Source organism: Leuresthes tenuis, unplaced genomic scaffold (assembly GCF_036924035.1).
Source record: "Leuresthes tenuis unplaced genomic scaffold, fLeuTen1.0.hap1 SCAF_22, whole genome shotgun sequence".
NCBI classification, from domain to species: domain Eukaryota; kingdom Metazoa; phylum Chordata; class Actinopteri; order Atheriniformes; family Atherinopsidae; genus Leuresthes; species Leuresthes tenuis.
In genome coordinates, this window is record NW_027325376.1 from 4,304,339 (window position 1) to 4,316,703 (window position 12,365).

Below are 12,365 nucleotides of genomic sequence, written 5' to 3' on the forward strand. Positions count from 1 at the left end.
AGAGTCAGAAAAAAAAGGGTTAAAACATATTTTCAAGCGCTCTGAGGATCATTGCTCTGCTGCCCAGGAGCTCATTCAACTAATAATTTGTCCTCATTTCTGCTCCGAGGGCTTTAAGGCTGACATCAGCTCATGTACAGTGGCCAAACAAAAAGATAAACAGTACAAAGACTATGTCTAAACAGCCTATCAGCTGTTTATCAAACAGTCTAATAATAGCACGATGCCTTTTAGGAAGAACGGGAACATTAATTCTGTGGAAAGCAGCTGTTGCAGAGTGTGTTTGAGGCTAAAAAGTTTGACAAACACACACTGTCTGGGCAGCATAATCACCACTTATTCAGCCATTCTTGATTTATTCTACATCTGTACTATGAGCTTTGTTGAGTCGACACTGAAACTGAAACTAACTGGACAGAAATGTGTCTCCGGCTGTGATTTTAAACCCTTCATCAGCTTTGAAATAATAAAACACAACATGACAACGGGACAATGTCAGTAGAAGCTACTTCTTCTGCTCCGGTGTCGTAATGTCCACATTTAAAGAGTAAAACAGCATTTTAAGGGTCATTTACAGCAAACATGCTGCAGATGGACCTTCTTCTGTTACCATGCAAGGATCCCGAAGTGTTCCTGAACACAACAATCAGCAGAAATCCAGTCTGAGCCACAGAACACCTTCATTTTTTCTCATTTAGACAGAAAAAAATGAGTTATGACTGGATTAAATCGTGTCTCATCACAGATGAAGAGACTCAGAACGACAAGGGGCCATATGCCACGTAAGGTTCTTATTGGGGTACTGAACCATCCAGAATCCCCCAAAGCAAAAACAGTGTGGTGGAGGACAATGTTTGGCTCCAACTGTATCAATCCCTCCCATTCAGTAAAGCCTGAAGCTGAAGCTCCGAGGTGATGAAAGCGTGAGGTCATACATATCTAATTTAGCCCTTATCTAAACCAGGAAGTAAAGCTCGGTGTCCTGGTGGAGACGGACAGAGGTTCAGGACAGAAAAGTATGTCTGTAGATGTGTGTTTATTGTGTAGCGGTGTGAAAGGTTATTGAGCTTTGTGATGCTCGATGACAGACCATAATTAACATGTGTAACTATGTAAAGATGCAGACATGGTAACATAATCCAGAAAAGGCACGACAGTCTAATTTTGGTCTTAAAAGAAAGACAAAACCGTGTTTTTCAGCATGTCATGTTGTGTTTTATTGGTCAGTAAATGTTAGTTTTAAAGGGGAACTCTGGTATTTTTAAACCTAGACCTTATTTCTGGCATGAAATACGTTCATCTACTCACTGAGAACAGTTTGGTGAAAGTCGGCGTCCTTCAGAAGATATTTAGATAACTAGAGATCCATATAACGGAGTGAACGGGGCTTAGAGGATGCAGCCTCTAAATAAGGCATTATCTGTCCGGTAAGAACTTCCATCTTACTCAAAGTCGTCGTTCACGTCGTCAAAATCTGATAAATATCCTGCCATGTTGCACAAAACTATCAGCAGCAAACTCCGTGTGAAGTTAGCCGACTGTCACAGAGCACGGAGTGAATAAGCTGTGCTGCAGGGGGGCGTGTGGATGAAGTGGTCCCAGTAGAGTGCCTGTGTAGAAATCCCTCCGTTAGCTCTCCCAACTGTTCTCGGTGAGCAGATGAACGTATTTCATGCCAGAAATAAGGTCCAGGTTTAAAATACCAGAGTTCCCCTTTAACTGGTACTTTTTGTGAACCCATTATTAGTTTAAAGGAAAACGTGGAGGGACGTATTTCTCATTAGGACACGCCTCTTTTACACTGTCTTTAGTTTCCAAACACACTGTGGTTTTAAATCTACAGCAATCCATAAACATAAGGTATGTAAAGGCTGCTGCATTACATAAGGCGGACACTCCTGTCCTATGAGGGCACAGACACACATTAGAGATTAGAAATCCTTGCTCTTAAGAGATCTGGGTCACAATAATGAGTTTGGAGGTTACATCATGTTTCATATGTCTCCATGTAGAAATTAAACGTGAACGAGAGAAATATCTAAAAGCTCCTCGTACGATGATAAAAAGAAGCAGCCTCGTAATATATGAATAATATCCCTTAGTGGAAGTTTTATTACAAGATAATCAAAATGTAAACTAACCTCCAACGTGATTTATTATTCCTCGAATCCTAGACAGAGCAATCTCCTAAGTCTCCACTAAATCCAGATAAAAGAGTCAGAGTAGGTCAATATTTGTAAATGAGTTTTCTTATCTGACTCTGCGCCTTCATTTAAATTCAACACGTGCTACAGTATTAATAAAAAAGGGTCCTAGATTCAAACAAAGTGAGGGTTAGGGAGGGAAGAGAGGCTGGAGAGGTGGAGAAAAGAGGAGTGAAAGTCAGTAGAAGCTAAGTGAAGATGTGTGTGTGAAAGGTTGAAGTATGAAGAGCAGAAGTAGTGAAGGTGGATGAGTTTCAACCATCCAAAACAACAGTGAACAAGAGGGCTGAAAAAGAGAGTCTGGGTGGGGTGGAGACGAGTGTCGGGGGTGATCTGTGGCAGACTGATAGCTGCAAGAGCCAAAGAGAAGATCTACAAGACGGAAGTAAGACCAGCTATGATATGTTTGGAGACAGTGGACCTGACTAAGAGACAGGAGTGACCAGGAGGGACGGGATTATATCAGAGGGGCAGCTCCGGCCGGACGGCTCACAGATAAAGAGAGGCGAGGCTGAAAGAAGTGATACAGAAGTCTAAGGTGCAGTTTCTTCCTTAGGAAAAGAAAATGCCTCTAAATAAAGATTTAAAGCTTTAAGATAACATGTAATCACACAATAGGACCATTTACTTAAAGATATCCCTCCCTCTGTAAAGTCCAAATGTCATTACATGACGGTGTAATTAAGCTCTGATCTTAGTAAGAGGAGTTAAAGGGGTCATTTATACCTTTGGGAGTTCGATATGTAGTGAACAAGAAAGAAAAAAAGGTGGTAAAACAAGTTTAGATGAACCACAGCACATGGCAAAATAGATGTGGTATTATTTATTGAACAAAAGCTGAGCCAAAATGCAGAAGCTATGTGTGAAAAACGAAGTATGCCCTTACTGTTTCTATAGGAACTGAGAAGGTGAGCAGCAGCCAGAAGCTGCTGATCAAATAAATGTAGTTAATTGATCTCTATAAAAGCAGCCAGACAATGCTCAGAGAAACTGTAAAAACCCAAAGAGCTACATCTCAGACTCTACAGGCCTCAGTTAGCATGTTAAAGGTCAAAGGTCATGACAGCACAGTTAGAAAAAGACTGAACAAGGATGGCTTGTTTGGAAGGGCTGCAGGAGAAAGCCTCTTCTCTCTAAAAAGAACATGGCAGCACAGCTTAGGTTTGCAAAGCTGCATCTGAACAAAGCACAAGACTTCTGGAACAATGTCCTTTGGACAGACCAGAGCAAAGTGGAGATGTTTGGTCCTAATGCACAGCAGCACGTTTGGAGGAAACCAAACACAGCATATCAGCACAAACACCTCATACCAGCTGTCAAGCACGGTGGTGGAGGGCTGATGATCTGGGCTGGTTCTGCAGCCACAGGACCTGGGCACCTTGCAGTCATTGAGTCCACCATGAACTCCTCTGGATACCAAAGTATTCTAGAGTCAAATGTGAGGCCATCTGTCCCACAGCTAAAGCTGGGCTGAAACTGGCTCATCAACAGGACAAAGATCCCAAACACAGCAGCAGATCTACAGCAGAATGTGTGGAAAAGAAGAGAAACGAGGTGTTGCAAAAAGATTACTTCAAGCTATTGCTGCTAAAGGTCGTTTTACCAGCTCAGGAATCATGGGGTAGACTCAGTTTTTCACAAACTGCTTCTGTTTTCTGGCTAAAATGTTGTTAAATAACAAAACTATGTAATCTGAAAAAAAAAAACTGACAATGTGGGAAAAAATGTGGTGATTTATGCCTGTTGAGGAGTGGCTGCTGGTCCAGGTGGGAGTTGTGGGTATGTGTCGAGTATGAATGAGCCAATGACAGCTGTGGAAATGTTTGTTATTGTACCCTCACACTGCCATGCTTGTGGGGCGCTGTTCTGAACCACAGGATAGCTCTCACAGCTGGATGTTGCCAGCAAGCTGCAGGGCTTCTCCTCATGCCAGCTGACATGTTCATTTCTGGGGGTGTTCCGTGCGTCTGCATGCAAACGTGCACGTAGAAGCGGCTTTTAAATGCAACGAGTCTCTTGGTCTGACCAGACTAAGGCACAGAGGGCCGAATCCAACAGAACCTGCAGGTTAGCTTATTGTTAGCTTTGATGTTAGCTTTGTAAGTCGCTTTGGATAAAAGCGACTTACAAATGCATAAAGATAAAGCTGAGAACTGAAGGCGGGTCTGATTTCTTTATGCAAGACTGTATAAAAAGACAAACTGTCACAGTTTAGGTTTAATCATCTTGTTTTCAGGTTATGTTCTAGTCATGTTTTCCCACCTCGGTTCAGTCACATCACCTGCTTCATGGCTCACAGCTGTTCACTTATCACTCCCACAGTATTTAGCCTCCTGGTTTCCTTTCAGTCACTGCAGAATCCTCACTAACCTTTCATGCCACAGCCACGATTGCCGAGTCAGGGTTTTTGCCACCATAGACACAGTAATTTCATAGTTAACCATAGTTCTTTTGTTATTTATCCATAGTCTTGTCTTGTTTCTCCAACGTTAAGTATTTTGATAATCCGGCTTTATGTTTTTTTGCCTTGTCTTGTTTTTGAAGTTAAAGAGCTGCATCTGGGTCCTGCCTCTCCACCGATCCGTGACACAAACTCCTGCATTTTCAAACGAGTCAAACTGAACTTAATGATCCACTGAAGACATGTTGACAACCGCTGTCACAACGACACGCATTTCAAAAGACTGCTCAGTTGTGCCAAGTCATTGTGATTTCTTCAGAGGAGAAATGCCTCACAGACTGACAGACGACGATGTTAGCTTTGTATTTACAAGAGAAATAGACCGGGCTGAGCAGCCATGATGCTGACGGGCACAGCTGCCCGGTCTCCCTGAAGATACCATCACACAATAAAACATGCCTTTCTTTTTTCCCCAATGATTCAAAAACAACAAAGCAACATAAAGCCAACTGTTTTATCAAGATATGTCAGTTTACTTTCTTTCTAAAACAATCCAATGATTGATTTATCCAAAAGATTCCTTACTGGGGCAGTTAAGCTTTTAACTAAAGGGCCTATTCGTTGGTTTTTTGCCGTGCTTTAGCACACCTGTGACTGGAGCACCCAGGATGCAGGTTCATGTCAGGTATGAACAGGAGCTCAGGTATGAACAGGAGCTCAGGTATGAACAGGAGCTCAGACCTGAGAGCAGAGTTACCTCCGCAGCAGACCAATAACCACACAGATGCACTTTGTGTTGTCCAGTGTCGGGGAAAATTACCTACTTTGTTTAAACAAATACCTCATATATGGTGTGAAGCTCAGGTGTACCGATGAGGGCTTGATTCCACTTCTGAGTATCCTGGTTAGTTGTAGAACATGCACAAAAGTGGAGCTTCTGCTAATTGGAACGCAGCCCTCATTAGCACATTTGTCCCATTTAAAAGTCAAAAAGTCTGCTGTGAAAAAGGCCCAAAGTCTCCCTTTTACTGAAGCCCAAGCAGTGTTTTGTGGTACTAGTGTTCAGGGTAAATATTCGATGTGTCGTGCAGCCTAATGCACGCACAAATTAACATGCATGAATGCTCGGCTGCCATATGTCGGACTAATCTACTAATCTGCTGTCTGTCAGTGGATCTGTTTCTGCTCTGCTGAATGACAGCACACTGGTAACTCATCCGTCTACAGGTTCAGAAACAAGCATCACGTCTGGTTTTGATCAGCACCGGACATCAAACCTGCAGCTGATGAGCTGCATCACGAACGATCAACCTGAACAAAACCAATATTTCCTTTGTGTCCTTTCCAGGTTTGGATAATTAGATCCAGCTCTAAAATATAAGCCCGGTTATGTCACGTACAATGCTGTCCAGTGACGGCTTGTGGTGGCATTGAATGGGTCGGCTAATGTATTATAAAAGCCAAGTAGTTGTATTTCAGCATAAAAGGTCACAACAGCACGGGCCTTTTCAACAAACCACCAAAACACTATTTAGAAGAATGCACTGATGGAAAATATACCATCTACCATCTCTCTGGAAATACACATACTTTCACACTATAAAAGGTTTTAAAAAAGGTCGACTTGTGCTAAAGAATTGGTTTCAACTATAGCCTTTTGCAATTTGCTTTGGAACACAATAATCCAAACATCAGCACAAAACTAAAATCTCCAGAAAAACACTCCAGAAAGACGTTAAGAAAAAAAATACTCCACAAAATGTATCATCTGTGTGACATGAATGGTGGTGGTCTACCTTATCTGAAGAGAAGCTTCAAGAGGCCGTTAGCCTTTCTAACGTTAGCCGTTAGCCTTTCTAACGTTAGCCGTTAGCCTTTCTAACGTTAGCCGTTAGCCTTTCTAACGTTAGCCGTTAGCCTTTCTCTCAAACCAAGTTACCCAAAAGCTACGATTTTGGCGCTTTTCTTTCTGTGTAATTTGGATATCCTTTGGATGATGTGCCCCAACTTTTTTCACCTGAGGACATTGAAGAAAACGGATTCGAAAGTAAATAATCCACTTTGTTAACGCCGATGCCTGCCATTTTCAAAGTTTCGCCCTACACACGCAACCAAGTAGAGTCGTCTGTGATTGGCCCAAATCTGCTGACTTTGGGCTGTACAGATTTAGCCCAAATAAGCCACAAATGGAGGGGGCGGGACTTGCAACCTGTCACTCAAATGTTGAAGAAAAGTCAAGTGTAACAGAGTTGCTTCGCTGTAAATAATTAGCTCATTTTCACCGATTTCATGGGTTTCAGTCCAGATTTTGCTCCGCCTCTGATCAAAAATTTAAAAACAATTAGTTTAAAGTTTTTATTGAATTATTTATATATTATATTCTCATTTTTATTGAATAATGTAGGGAGGGCTGAGCCCTGTTAGCCCAATTATACCAGCCGTTCCTGCTCATGTCTAAAGTGCAGAGCTGAGACAGCCCAGATTCATTTTTAGGCCTTTTTACACACAAAAAAAGGCTGAGGCACAGACGGACCACATCACCTCACACCTCACAATCTGCCTCTATACCATATGAACTGAACTGTGACGCACAACAAAGACGTAACAATGGCCCCAGTGAAAAGGGCTTTATGTCTGCCCCTCCCCTGCTTCTTTATCTCTGCTCTTTAAAGTAAACACAGCCTACACAAAACCCTTCAATTGAGTTCAAATGAATCAATAAAGAAAGCAAACAGAGAGGAAGTGTTGTGTGTTCTACGAAATTCTCAGATTCTTCTGTTCGTAACCAAAATTATGAAAAGTATTTCACAACTAACCGAGACAGCGTAAGTCACTGCCTTGCGAACACTAAAATAACATCTGCAGGACCTCAACACTGCTCCAGCTGTGACCTTATCAAAGAGAACAAAGTGGAGAGAGCATCAATACTTCAGCCACTGAGAACAAGACGAGCCTCAATCAGGGCTGTAATTTAAACCCGATCAGTGGTTTGCTTTGCTTAACCTTCCCAGAATGCCACAGGCAGGTGAAAAGGTTAACTTTGGCTCTTTGATTAGATTATCACAATTTAAAGGAGATCTTTATATATATAAAGGGTTGTATGAAGCATTTATCATTGGTCTCATTCACAGGTGTGTTGGCCTGCTGTTCCTCCTGTAATTTAGAGGAGGATCAGCCCTGTATCACCGTGTGTCACGCATCAAACCCAAGCTGGAGAGGAGCATTTTCTGCGATTTTTGAGCTCGACTAATCACGTAAATTAAAGCCAAATAGTCATCATTAAACCAACATTAATTACCGAAGCAGTTATTTGTTCCTGTTCTCGTCATTTGTTCGTTTAGCTACAACAAAACCAGTCATTTTTCGTGGTGTTTCTGGGTCTTTTTGCTTCTGAAGCGCAGCATTTTTGCTACGGTTTATGAAGCTCTGGTAAAACCGCGATAAACCAGCTTCATCCTCATACCGTCATTTTTCACTCCGGTCTGTTGCTTCTTCTATAGGTACAAACTCCGACAGAAACAGCGCCACCGGGGGCTCACACCAAAAGCGGCGTGAGCGGCCAGCTGCCATTCATTTTCAATGTAAGCTGGCGTCGATGAGCGGCGCGTCGTGAGCTTCATGAGTTGAGAAAGGCTCAACTTTATGCAAATGAGCAGTGACGCGGCGCGACGACAGCCAATTAGGGCCGATCTGGATTCCGAAGGCGGAAAACGGCAGAGCGCAACACACAAAGAAGGCTGCCCAGAGTACGATCCATGGTGAAAGAGGGAACCGATGTATGGATGGATTATTATATGTATATATATGTGTATATATATATATATATATATATATATATGCTAGTTGCTATAAGCCCCGCCCCTTTGGCCGCTTCCGGCGGCTGAAGAAGTACAAGCGGCTGTGCTCGCTGGTGTGAGCCCCGGTTAAACATTAGTTCCACGTCAATGCGTAGTTAAACATAAGTCTCCTCCTGCCCTAAACGACTTTGTGCGCCTTCTGACTAATCGATCAGTCGCGCATCGACAGTAAGAGCACGAGTCGGGACTCGATCACCTCTGTTTCTACCAATCAGCAGAGGATCGACTTCGACCCCCGTTCCGCCTCTCTGCTTTCACACATGACAAAGCACAACAAAGCTGGAAAAGGCGTCCATGACGGAGGATTTTGTCTTATCGGCAGCGAACAGCAGTCAGAGCTTATTAGTTTGGAGAATCAGAAGCTGTGATGACGGTCAAGCTAAAGCTAAAAGCCACACAGAACTGAGACGGCAGAAAAGCACGTTTTCCACGATCTAAAACATCTCAAACCAAGACAATTTCAAGTAAATTCCATATTGTGGATATTTACACCTCAGCAACAAACCGTTATTTACATTATATATCATTATTATAACCGTTATTCTCCTGTAGCAGCATTTTCTGGGATGTCTTGTGGACCCACTGTGTTACTGCTCTCAAACTGGTTTTCTGGTGGCCCCAGTCTAACTAGCTTTTGTCTTTAGCTCCCACTTTGGGCAGGTTTATGATTCTCCAAAGACAGAGAACTCCAAGAATGACGATTAATGAATATTTCACACATCCCATCTTAAAAAAAAACACCTGTGTCCATTTAAGTTTGTTAATCTGTGTTTTCCCCTCATTCTACAGCCATTTTTACTTGAATCTTACTTGAAATTACAATCTTAAAGGTTGAATTATACATTTTATTGGTACTACTACTTAATAGTAGGTGCTTTGGGCTTTCATGTCTATTTCACTCAGGTGTAAATGCTGCTAATGTAAAGTAATTTCACAGTTTGGGATGAATAAAGGACTTCTATTCCCTTTTATAAAACACTGAATATGGTCGAAGACTGAGCTGCCACACATGAAAGTAGATCTGTGTAATGTTGCTTTTCTTCTACTTTGTGCACCTGAGTTCCAATCATCGACCAAACGTATCTGGACTTTTTCAATATCTCCTTCACCTCTTTTTGAATAAATGCATGCAATTATCTAAGCAGCATTATTGATTTATTCAGCAGAATGCATAAAATATGACCCTGAAACAGGCAGACTTTGATCCGGCATTAGCTTGGGCTGCCTAAATCTTGAATATGAATCAAAATTCCAGCTGTCAATAAATACCAGACAAACCTAACCTGAATATAAAATGTTTTCCTCAAACATTCAGTGAACAAAACAATAAAAACTCACTCTTCTTAGCAGCGGCCATGTCGCACGAACTGGTCCAGAGCAGAGACACTTCGACTGTCACAGCCTTATCATCTCAGCAGTCTGACCTCAGAACAACCCTGCAAAACAAGTTAAAAAACAATGAGAGAAACGCATGAGGCACAGAGAGCAGCAGCAGAGTGAAACAGGAAGCAAGACCATGTTATCAGATCAGGCAATAAGCATCAGAAGATAAGGACAAACGCTAGAGGTTGTGCAGGAGAAGAAAAACGGGGGCTAGAACGGTTTGGCACAGTAGGCTTTGCAGGGTTTTTTGTTTCCTCTTTTTAAATCCACAACCCCGTTCTCACATATATTTCAGCTGAGAGCACAGCTGTGCTGGACGAGTCAAGCCAGGAGCGCCACAGACTCCCGACAGAGACGTCAATTAAAGGAAAACAACATAACAGTCTAAGAGGATTAGCTCAGGGCTGAAGCTGCTGTTGGTGCAGTTTCGCACAGATGGAGAATGTGGATCATTTCTCTTATTCTCAATATGGACCCAATGAAAATATGCACCACAGCGTAAAAAAGTATGAATCCCCAGTCCAAATATTAGAGACGGCGGGTCGAAAAATACATTTCTCATTTAACCTCATTCAACAGAAGCCAAAAACACGTTTAGTTTGACGCTTTTTCCAAAGAATTAAAATCCAGGCGAACACTTCACACGCCCACGAAAGCCTCACAGCAGAACAAACATGGCAACCTACACACTGTTTTCAGATGTGGCAACCTGAGGGATCCTGACTCAGGTTTGAAAATAAAAACATGAATGTTTTAAAATGCCTCAAAGTATGTTAAATCCCTGCACAGCTACAACACGAGTCGGGGCAGCAACGTAATGCCATTAGTCCAAAAGCAAGCCAAATGGACTCTGAGAGCTCGTGAGTAACAAGTTCAAACGACACGGCTTAAACCAACGTTTTTATGAGCTTTTGTTGCAACTACACAGTTGGTTTTTTAAGCCCTCCAAGAGAGAGTAAAGATGATCTCTCCCCTGCAGTCAAACCACGTTTTTCCACTTCATGACCAAAAAAATACCGGCTTCGTATTTCAAGACAGAGCCTGGAAGAGTATTTAAGAGCTACGTCCAAAAGCTTCACTGAAGTGGTCACAGACAGGTGGTGTCAGGTGCCCTGGACTGAAGTGATGTCTGATGTGGCAGGTTAAGAACACATTAAACTTAATAAAATCAAAACTGTTAAAGCCCAAAGTTAATACGTTTTGTTCTTTTGTGTGTTCATGAGCAGCATGTGCTGTGGCTGATGATAAAATGCTCCGAAATGTTCTAAAAATATTTATTCTAGTTTATGATGATGCAACAAACGGCACAAAATAAAAAGTTTGATAAAAAACCGAATGAATTCTCTCAATAAGCATGTGTTTATGTGCTGTGGTGCCTTTTGAGCATCGTTTTCCTCTTAAAATCTAATCAGCATCCGATACGCTGCATGAATAATCGATTAATATTCTTTCTCATGCTTTTTGTCATGATAACACCTGATTTAAGCTCAGCCAAATAAGGAAGTTCAGGTCTGAGAAAAGCAAACGTATTCCTGTTTAAAATGCAAAGAATAACGCAGCTCTAAGAAATCAGTGGCTGCTTTTACATATTTTGAACCTGGAACCATCTGTGTGCTTCAGTCTTTTAGTTCAGCCTCAGTATTTGGAGATAAAGCGAGGATATGAGTGAAGAATAACGCCGTGGAACAGGAAACTAAGAGTGTCACACCCACTGAGAGTGATCCACTTTAAACGGTACTAAATATCAGTGCCGTTTTAAGCACCTAAATGTGTCACTATTATTAGAATACCACTGATGGGATTCGAATGAGCAGCTCTGAAAGCAGCAGAGTGACACGAAAAGGTACGAAAGATTGGGCAGAAACAAAAATAAAAAGTTTACAGCTGTTTAAATAAGCAGAGTGTCTGCTGTGGGCAGCTTATCCAGGGATAACACCTGTTAAGCATCAGTGTAATTAACTGTAAATTACATTTGTTCAAATATCAAACACACAAGCTACTCGTAAAACTTGTGTGAAGGAGAATAAGCGTGAATGTTAAGATTTACAATCAGTGTCTTTGTTCCGGTTTGAGCCGCTGCACTCGTAAACAATGCGCTATTTTCTGTCTAAGAGGGAATTACTGCAGACATCCTGGTGTGTTAAGTTTGAGATAATCTGATCAAACCGTTGGCTCAGTTATAAAGTGTCAAATCATCTGACCAAAACGGTGGTTTGTTGCACTTTCTGACCTTATTTTCACGCCCCCACACACTTACAACATGACACTTTGGTATGAATAAAACACCTGTAACCTTTAAAGTTAAATAACTGATGTTGAAACAAACTAAACCTGTAATCTTCATCAAATTACAGCTCCACAGTTAATTTGAAACATAATTGCTGAGAGAAAGCGTGCATTTAGCCGCCGTGTGTTAATCTGTGCATTCACGCAGAAATACGGTCACCTTCACAGGGACTCATGCACATGCACGACCAAAGCTGACAAATTCTAATTGTGGGCCACACAGAGAGCAGCAAC

At 41.9% G+C, this 12,365-nt stretch overlaps 1 protein-coding gene across 1 annotated transcript in view; it reads right to left on the bottom strand.

Moving 5' to 3' along the window:
• Positions 1–12,365, bottom strand: part of LOC140282094 (adipose secreted signaling protein) — a 31,582-nt gene that overhangs the window by 18,382 nt on the left and 835 nt on the right. The window contains exon 2 of the mRNA XM_072376654.1: positions 9,801–9,898. Within this exon, the coding sequence (XP_072232755.1) occupies positions 9,801–9,819 (19 nt within the window). The 5' untranslated portion in view covers positions 9,820–9,898. The remainder of the gene's footprint in view (positions 1–9,800; positions 9,899–12,365) is intronic.